The following is a 10,032-nucleotide window of genomic DNA, read 5'->3' as shown; positions in this document are numbered from 1 at the left end:
CGGCAATGCAAAGAAATAAATGAACATACACTTCACCTTTTAAGACACTTTAATAGATTAGTTAAGAAACATTCCCCTGATTACGTGCAACTGTCAAAATGTGATTACATGTGCTGAAAAGATTAAGAGAAAAAGTTTTATAAACATCTTAAATGTTATGGTAATTGGTTCATGTGGCCTTTAATTATGTAAAAAAATATATATATAAAAAAGAAATCTGAGCTTTCATTTATGTGTGTTAATAATGTCAATGTTAATAATGTGAATGAATGCAAAAATGAACTCAAGTTTAAATGTTAGAAAAAGAAAAAACATCAAGAAATTTTGCCATCCCAAAAGTGGGATTATCTATAGAATTACCCATAAAGCCATATTTATAAGATATAGTCACAATTATGAGGTAAAAAGTCATGCTTAGAAGATAACTAACCAAAATTGTGAGATATAAAGTAATAAGTGTGAGACATGCATTAAATAAATACATGATGTACATGCAAAATTATTAGATACACAGTTCGCATCCAATTTGCTTATTTCTATAAGAATTAATCTACTTTAAAGCTACAGTGTGTAATAATTACAGGGATATACAGTCAGAAATGTAATATATTATACATAACTATGTTATTTATCATCATCTACGAGCTCAGCCTCTTAACCTTAATATTTGCGTTGCCTTAGAATTCGTTATTTAGAATTACATAGGAGCGGGTCTCGCAGCCATGGAGGCAGACATCTTTGCGCTACGGCAGCGCAGAGCCAACAAACTAGCGATTGCGAGATCGCCCATTACGGTCGAAAGTAACTATGGCAAGTTGAGAGAGATGAACTGAGACGGTACTGAACAATAGATGGCAGTATTATGCCAGAGAATACTATCTGTAAAATTATCTATGTAAACAAACCTCATCACTTGAGAAGGTAGGTGATGCGGACGTCGTGGAAGACATTTTGTCCCGTAACGCTCTCCGTACTGTTGGGGGAGAGAAGTAGTGGGGGGGAGATGTTCATGTTGCTAGCAGATTATTTGATATGCTTTTTTTTTGTTGTTTAAGGATTTTATTTCCTTCTCGCCTTTTTGTGTCCATGAATTTTGTACACAAATAGAATTTATGAAACATCTATTCAATTAGTGAAAATAGGCAAACTTGCAATGTTGTCCTTCTTATCACCTTAGATGGGGCCTGGCTTAAAAATTACCCTAATGGCAAACTAACAAGTTACTCTTTTAAAGATGGACACCATACAGGGCAAAGAAGAACTCATGTTAAAAACTTGAACAACACAGATGGGACAGTATCTACATTAGATGACCTCGTTAAAAGCTTAGAGCTAACTGAACTCCTAGCAAGTTAAATTCAGCTCCTCTATTGGTGTCTATCTTAGTATAACTAGATCAAATTAAAATAACACTGTGTTAAACAGGTAATACTATGACAGAATTGGAATAATGCTCCTAATAGTTGAAATGCAACAGTTATCAGGGTTGAATTAATCTAATACTAATTTACATTTTCAAAAAGCACACACTATCAGCGGAGGGGCTAACACAGATTTATGGCTAAAAATTGTTGAGTATCATCTACATAACAGAGGTATATAACCCCATGCTGCTGGTACTTTGTAACATCACTGACAGAAGCAAGGCTGCCATAAACAGGCCCTGCTACACCTGGCGGTGCCTGTGAACCTCTGGACATCATCTACACTACCATTGCAGGTTAGGTGTCTTGCCAACTGACCTGGGATTTGAACCGGAAATCCCTCAGTTACAGGACACATTTCTACATCCTATGCCAGAACTACAAAGCATACAGTTGTTGTTTAAGAGATAAGACTTCACGGAAGGGTTGGGATTATGTTGTTGTTTGTTGTTTTTTGTATATGTTTTAAAAGGATCAGATTTAGAATAAAATACTTTGCATTTTAACTTCCCATTTAAAACTCTGTCTGGTTTTCTCTCCATCCTCTCAATATTTTACGTTTGGCCAAATGAAAAGTTTTCAAACATAAAGTTTGACTGAATTGGGTATTTTATCCTGAAATATTAGAATTATAGTAAGTGTGTATGTGAGTATGTGTGTATTTAACCAGTTTATATCCACCCCTGTTCTTTTTAGCAATGCGAATTGGAGAGGCATTGTCCTTTAAATGTGAAGAATGTGGAGAAAAAGAAAATGTGGAACATGTACTGATGAACTGTAAAACTTATGAACATAAGAGGGAGAAATTGAGGATGATTGGAAGGACAGGGCAAGAATGGTGTCTTAAAGGATTATTGGGAAATAAATGAAATATAAAGGATATTCACAGATTAAGGAAAGCATTATTTATTCATCTACAGAATACAAAATTAAAAAATAGAATTTGTTGTAAGGTAATGTTGCTACACACTCATGTACAGTAGGTGACGGTATGCACCTTAAAGTTGCTTGCGATCCACCATAATAGAAAAGAAGAAGAAGGAATTGTCCTTTTTATTAAAGATAAAATAAATAATATATGGCAGGAGAGATGAAATTTAGAAGAAAGAGGAAGGCATTCACATAAAATACAGAAGGAGGCATTCATAAGAAATCATAGTATAATGAATAGCAGAGAGGAAGTATGGATAAACAGGTTGAGGATTGGGCATACTAGTTTAAATAGTGGTTTAAAAATTATTGGGAATCATCCATCAGTTGATTGTTCTTATTGTGGGACAACAGATGGATTAGAACATGTGTTAATTTATTGTAGAAAATATATAAAAGAGAGGAAAGAACTGGAAAGGGTAATGGGTAGTTCAGTAAATATGGTTAATTTATTAGGGAAGCATCATTTACATGATAAAGTTAAAGCACTTATTAAGTATTTAATAGACACAACATTAGATGAGAGGATTTAGTATTTGTGTGTGTGTGAGTGCATTAGTATGTATTTAATTTAGTTTTTTTATATATATACACTATATTGCCAAAAGTATTTGCTCACCTGCCTTGACTCACATATGAGCTTAAGTGACATCCCGTTCCTAATCCATAGGGTTCAATATGACGTCGGTCCACCCTTTGCAGCTAGAACAGCTTCAACTCTTCTGGGAAGGCTGTCCACAAGGTTTAGGAGTGTGTTTATGGGAATTTTTGACCATTCTTCCAGAAGCGCATTTGTGAGGTCGCACACTGATGTTGGACGAGAAGGCCTGGCTCTCAGTCTCCGCTCTAATTCATCCCAAAGGTGTTCTATCGGGTTGAGGTCAGGACTCTGTGCAGGCCAGTCAAGTTCATCCACACCAGACTCTGTCATCCATGTCTTTATGGACCTTGCTTTGTGCACTGGTGCACAGTCATGTTGGAAGAGGAAGGGGCCAGCTCCAAACTGTTCCCACAAAGTTGGGAGCATGGAATTGTCCAAAATGTCTTGGTATGCTGAAGCATTCAGAGTTCCTTTCACTGGAACTAAGGGGCCAAGCCCAGCTCCTGAAAAACAACCCCACACCATAATCCCCCCTCAACCAAACTTTACACTTGGCACAATGCAGTCAGACAAGTACCGTTCTCCTGGCAACCGCCAAACCCAGACCCGTCCATCAGATTGCCAGATGGAGAAGCGCGATTCGTCACTCCAGAGAACGCGTCTCCACTGCTCTAGAGTCCAGTGGCGGCGTGCTTTACACCACCGCATCCGACGCTTTGCATTGCACTTGGTGATGTATGGCTTGGATGCAGCTGCTCGACCATGGAAACCCATTCCATGAAGCTCTCTGCGCACTGTTCTTGAGCTAATCTGAAGGCCACATGAAGTTTGGAGGTCTGTAGTGATTGACTCTGCAGAAAGTTGGCGACCTCTTCGCACTATGCGCGTCAGCATCCGCTGACCCCGCTCCGTCAGTTTACGTGGCCTACCACTTCGTGGCTGAGTTGCTGTCGTTCCCAAACACTTCCATTTTCTTATAATACAGCTGACAGTTGACTGTGGAATATTTAGGAGCGAGGAAATTTCACGACTGGATTTGTTGCACAGGTGGCATCCTATCACAGTTCCACGCTGGAATTCACTGAGCTCCTGAGAGCGACCCATTCTTTCACAAATGTTTGTAAAAACAGTCTGCATGCCTAGGTGCTTGAATTTATACACCTGTGGCCATGGAAGTGATTGGAACACCTGATTCCAATAATTTGGATGGGTGAGCAAATACTTTTGGCAATATAGTGTATATTTGAAGCTATATAGGAGATGTTTTTCTGAATTACATGTCCATCCAATTGATGGCGGTAATAACACTGTAGTCTATAAACTGCAATAAAACACCATAGAAGAAGAAGAAGAGGAGGAAGAACAGGAATTGTCCTTTACGCTTTCCGTCCGTTGTCATGGAGATTATGACCCTGAGCAGGATAAATTCAGATTAGCTTTAGCTGTTTGTCTTTTGACTGTTTCGCTGGTAAAATACAGTGAATTTTGAATTAAAGGCCATGGCTGCTTTAGATACTCTCTGGGAAGACAGAGACGTTAGATTCGACATCACTGCGCAGTGAGTTTATTCTGGGTTATTAACCGCAGCATTGCTAGCAAGCTCACTCAGATAGATTAGTTAGCTAAGTGGCTAACCAAATGCTACACAATACCTTCCATCGTCCTTTGACAACCTAATTCAATTTTTTTTCTGCTAGAATTATGTCGGAATTATCTGTTTAATGAGTGTGTGACATTAATAGTTTGTTGGATAATCCTTCTTGTGCACAGACAGATGAAAACCCGCCCAGGAGAAGTGTTAATCGATTGTCTGGATTCAATTGAAGACACCAAAGGAAATAACGGAGATCGAGGTGATGTTTCATTAGAGCGTAGCTGATGATTTTACTAACATTTAAATAATAGTGTTTTCTTTATTTTATTTTATTTTTTTAGGACGACTCTTGGTGACAAACCTGAGAATAATTTGGCACTCGTTGGCTCTGCCTAGAGTCAACTTGTGTGAGTATAATTTAATATATCTAAATAGTGGACAGGGCTGCCAACTTTTCACCAAACCTTGCGGTGAGATTTTGAAATAGTTTTGACAGGATTCGATCAAAAGGCTCTGAGGACAGGTGCAGCTATAATTTGGAGGTTTTTTAGAGGATTTAACTGAAGCAAAGTGTGGGATATTTTAATTTCACAGTAAATGTTACTGAGTAATCTGTCGCTATGTGGAACATTTTTCTCACAATATCCATTATTTTCTATATTCTGGTCATTTTTAGAGAATTGAAGTAAAGAAGTATTGGCCTTACTGAAATAATTGCATCTTAAATATACTGTAAACTAAGAATTTCACAACTTTGTTCATTAATTATTCTATGTAGTTTAAGTAAAATAAACAATGGGAAACTATTAAGTTATCACTGGATTAGGCTACTGACACTAATACAAGAACCAGTGCAATTAAAATCTATGTAAACTACACTGTATGAATATTTGGTAATAGGCTAAGGATTAAAAAGCTTAATTCATTATATTATTAGTTTTTCTTATAATTGACAAAACAGCTAAACAATTCAGACCTTCTAGGAGGCTGTAGATTTTATAAAAACTCACCATGACACAAGACAGCACTTCTCTGGATGCTTCATTGGGAAAATCTGATGGAAATTAAGTCAACATATTCAATGGACCAAATTAAGAATAAATTAATAAGATAAGTAATAATAAAAGAAGAACATCCCTCTGTTTCTCCCTTTATAAATCCTGGATAACTGAGTTGTTCTGCACATCGTCTCTGTATGTGGTTGGTCTTTTCTTTGGTGGCTGATCTTTTGAAAAATAAAATGCAATGGTTCTTTTTTCTTGTTGTGGAGCTTCTATGAGTTTGAGAGGCAAACCTGAACTCAAGCGCTAGATTGCTTAAAATCTTCGATAATTTACAAAGAGAATTATTCTAGTGCAGATGAGATAAGATAAAAATTAAAATAAAATACCTCATAAGAACTGTCTTTGTTCAATATCTAGCACAGTGAATAGGTGTGAATACGGACTAGATATGAACCTGGCATGTCCTTGTGTGTTAGCACTAAGGTTGTATAAAAAACGCAGGGATTTTGATCACATATGGTATTTTTATACATAAATGAGTGGAACGGTGTTGAGTTTTAATGTCTGTCATTTTTTATTGTGAGAAATTGGGAATATGGGGTGAGTGTGTAAAGACACTGAGATGGGTGAGTCTCTCTCCCAAGGGGTGAGAGTTAGGAGCCCTGAGTGGATCATTAGTCTGAATGTGTGTGTGTCGTAAAGTTATATGTACTATCTCTCGTAAAATATAATATGTCACGTTTCTGTTATTTGTATGCAAAGCCGTGGGTTACAGCACCATTATTAACATCACAACAAGGACTGCACACTCTGTGAGTAACTCTGTTGTTTACTTCCTTAAATTTTCATTCATATAGCTCAAGGATTGTCATAAAGATATTACCCCTTATTTTCCTATTCAGTATTTTTTTTATTTATTTAATTATTTTTTTTTTTACTTTTTTTTTTAGAAACTGAGAGGACATACTGAAGCTCTCTACATCTTAACAAAGTCCAACAACACAAGATTTGAATTCATTTTTACCAATCTGGTTATCGGAAGTCCAAGGCTCTTTACCTCTGTGATTGCTGTACACAGGTAAAAGAAAAACACCGAGGGAGGGTTCTATTTGATATATAGAGCTGGAGGGTTAATGTTATGAATTCTGTTTTGTTCAGGGCTTATGAGACCTCTAAGATGTACCGGGACCTGAAGCTACGAGCTGCTCTCATTCAAAACAAGCAGCTCAGACTCTTGCCTCGGGAGCAAGTGTACGATAAAATCAATGGAGTTTGGAATCTATCCAGTGATCAGGTACTGCTTTTGTCCAGAAAGTTTTTCACTGACATGGTTTTTAAAATATATGACTTTTTGACAAATCTCTTGAACATAGGCATGCATAAACAAAACAGGATCTCCCTTTGTTAAAAGGACAAACTCGAATTTTTGTGTATCCAGGCTTTTAAGTTTAAAGTGAAGGATTTTGTGTAACATGCTTTTCTTTTGTAGGGTAACCTGGGGACCTTCTTTATTACCAATGTTCGGATAGTGTGGCATGCCAATATGAACGAAAGCTTCAACGTCAGCATACCTTACCTCCAGATTGTAGGTTTACCCCTGTGAGGGTTTTACCCTTCTTAAACCCATCGGTTCATATTCATGTATATTCATGGATTTTTTTCTTTGTAATCTTAGTTTATTACAGTCTTTTTAAAGTGCCTGTGTTCCATTGTTGTGTTTTAATCCACACATAGTGTGGACCTGTTTATTTTATTGACTAACCAATTTCTCTCCTCTCCAAGTGGTCAATCAGAATAAGAGACTCAAAGTTTGGCCTGGCTTTGGTGATTGAAAGTTCACGACAGGTGACTTCTTTATGCTTTCCCATCATAAAGGTTTTCCTCTTCATGCTTTATGATGCACTAATGACAGCGGTCTTGTTGTGTTAGAGTGGAGGATATGTGCTTGGGTTCAAAATTGATCCAGTGGAGAAGCTTCAAGATGCTCTCAAAGAAATCAACTCTTTGCATAAAGTTTACTCTGCAAACCCCATCTTTGGAGTGGATTATGAGATGGAGGAAAAGGTAAGCAAGGATTGAAAGTGTTAAACATTACTTTTAATTAGACCAACACCTGAACCATGATTGAAAAGTATTCAAAACTACTCCACTCCCCTTTAAGTTCTCTATATTTTTAGAGTTATTAGAGTGCACTTTTCAATGTCTTGTAATGTTACAGTTGCATTCTAGCATATATTTTACTTTTATTTTAAGTGAACAGAATGGAATGATTATTAAAATGCTATTGTTAATTAAAATCCCATAAGTGCCACTTGAATTATGTATTCATTTACTATCAGAAGATATTCAATCAGTAATTGGAGTCTCATTTTTAATGTAAATTGCCGGAAATAGCCGTTTGTCTTTTAAAGCCAAAATGTTCATTGAAAAAAAACGTAAACAAACAACATCATGAGGACTTGCAGCTGTAAGACTCTATAACCACCACTGTTCCTAACAACCTCAATAAGTTGGTACATTCATGCTGATTTTGCACAGTTTCTACCTTAGTCAGTTAAATAACATGCTGGTGTCATTTTGCACATCTCTGATGTAGCTGCTATTTTCAAATATCCATTACTGTAAAGACATAGACAACTTTTATTGTCGTTTTGTATACACTCTGTTTATACAAAACAAAATTTTGTTTTGTACAGCTCTCATGACATTTCCATTTCTTAAAGTGCAGCAGCGATCAAATGTAAACAGTGTGGGAGAAATAAACTTGCAGAAAAACACATTGATATGGAAGTTAAGAGCATTAATATATATTTACAAAAATGTCCATAGCTGTATAGTGATTATTTGTTCTTCAGATGCACAGTATTTACATTTTTAAAACACTTTACAGTACAGTATTTTATTTTTTATTTTTTTAAGTCTTCACTATTATGTTATTCTTATACACCTTTCTAAGGTCCAAATTTGGTTAACCATTTTTTTTCCAGAATTTCCCCATTGTGGGACAATAAAGGGATTTTCTATTCTATTCCATTCTATTTTATTCTATTCTATGGGACACAACAGACGGGTCAAAGATAAAGGCGTGGATACATTTATACCAAAGTTAGGTTATAAAACAGCATTCCGATCTTTGATTGTTTCATAGAGTACAGTTAAATCCATCATTTCATAATTGCCACCCATCTAAATTGGCTGGCCAAGAAAAAGACCCTCATAGTTGCTTTGGAAGATCTATAATTATTTAATTTGATAATTATTAGTAATGCACTCTACATTTCTTTTTTAATGGAACAGTATAAAAAAGATAGTAATAGGAAGTCCTGCAGGGGAGCAAAAAAACAGATTCAGGGAATTTCCCTTGGCATGAGACCCAAAATTGAATTTTTCCCACATGCAAAGAAACAGTGAAGAAAAAAACAATACTGAACATCCCCCTTAAAACAACATCACTATACGAAGCATGGTTGTGGCTCCATCGTGTTTTGAGGATGTTTAATTTTTCACTACTACGCTGGTCAGAATTGGTAAGCAGAAGTAAATTCAGGATCAATTGGGATGGAACATATGTTCAGGGCTGTAAAATACTCGATATCTGGGCAGAGGTTTGTGTTAAAATGTCCCTGTCACAGTCAGGAAATAAATCTAAACACTATGCTTGTCTAATAATTTCAATAAAACAGATACAAGTGTGTGGTTATGTGACAAAATGTGACAAGTTGAAAAGATGTTAAGAGGTCGACAAAGTACTCTAGCTGCCCTTTTTCTGGTTTTCAGCCACAGCCACTGGAAGAACTGACAGTGGAACAGCCCCCTGATGATGTGGAAATCGAGCCTGATGAACAGACTGATGCTTTTACTGTGAGTGAGCTCGCCGGCCTCCGCTACACTCTCCCTCCTCTGGGAGTCTAAAGCTTGTCAGACTCTCAGAATAACTACCAGCTAATATTTCCCAGGATGACAAACCCAACAAGAGTTTGTGTTGCTTAGTGCGTCTGTCTGTGTTGCCTTCAGCCCCAATTACCTACCTTAACAACCAGAATATCCCACTCAGAGCAATAATTAATGTTAATTACCTGTGTTTTTTTGGTTCCAGGCCTACTTTGCTGATGGTAATAAGGTAAATAAACTACTTAAGTAAACTTAAGTTTTTAGCCAGCTGAACATAGAGTGAGAACCTAATATCTTTGTTTTTATGCCACAGCAACAAGACCGTGAAGCAGTTTTTTCTGATGAGCTTGGCCTCGCCATTGAGAGGCTTAAGGATGGCTTTACCCTCCAGGGGCTGTGGGAAGTGGTGGGCTGAAAAAACATCAAACATCAGTTTGCTCTATGGACAGACAAGAGGGCGTTTATTTATTACTAATAGGCTAAGATTAAGGTTACACCTTATCTACAAATGCTTTGTGTTTTTTTTTGTTTTTTTTTTACGGCACTAGTGGACCGTTTCATGTAGAGTAGGCCGACAGGAAAGGGTAA

General features: G+C 36.8%; 1 protein-coding gene across 1 annotated transcript; it reads left to right on the top strand.

Annotated features, from left to right (window-relative positions):
- The first annotated feature begins 4,328 nt into the window (after positions 1-4,328).
- Positions 4,329-9,976, top strand: bbs5 (Bardet-Biedl syndrome 5). The gene is made up of 12 exons (XM_038301213.1): positions 4,329-4,513; positions 4,726-4,808; positions 4,891-4,956; positions 6,316-6,365; positions 6,504-6,631; positions 6,712-6,847; positions 7,043-7,138; positions 7,336-7,398; positions 7,483-7,617; positions 9,331-9,414; positions 9,650-9,673; positions 9,758-9,976. Exons 1-12 carry the CDS (start codon positions 4,455-4,457, stop codon positions 9,857-9,859), a joined length of 1,026 nt encoding a protein of 341 aa, XP_038157141.1. The 5' UTR covers positions 4,329-4,454; the 3' UTR covers positions 9,860-9,976.
- Positions 9,977-10,032: the final 56 nt, after the last annotated feature.

Source organism: Cyprinodon tularosa, unplaced genomic scaffold, assembly GCF_016077235.1.
Source record: "Cyprinodon tularosa strain WSP-4 unplaced genomic scaffold, ASM1607723v1 ctg463, whole genome shotgun sequence".
Taxonomy (NCBI): domain Eukaryota; kingdom Metazoa; phylum Chordata; class Actinopteri; order Cyprinodontiformes; family Cyprinodontidae; genus Cyprinodon; species Cyprinodon tularosa.
The sequence above is the reverse complement of the archived record's forward strand: the minus strand, read 5'-3'. Positions and strand labels throughout refer to the sequence as shown.

Bases quoted from the DNA above. Each gene is read 5' to 3' on its own strand.
- bbs5 (XM_038301213.1), top strand. From the start codon at position 4,455: ATGGCTGCTTTAGATACTCTCTGGGAAGACAGAGACGTTAGATTCGAC. The intron at 7,139-7,335 runs GTAGGTTTACCC...CTCCTCTCCAAG, and splicing joins GCATACCTTACCTCCAGATT to TGGTCAATCAGAATAAGAGA. The intron at 9,415-9,649 runs GTGAGTGAGCTC...TTTTGGTTCCAG, and splicing joins AACAGACTGATGCTTTTACT to GCCTACTTTGCTGATGGTAA.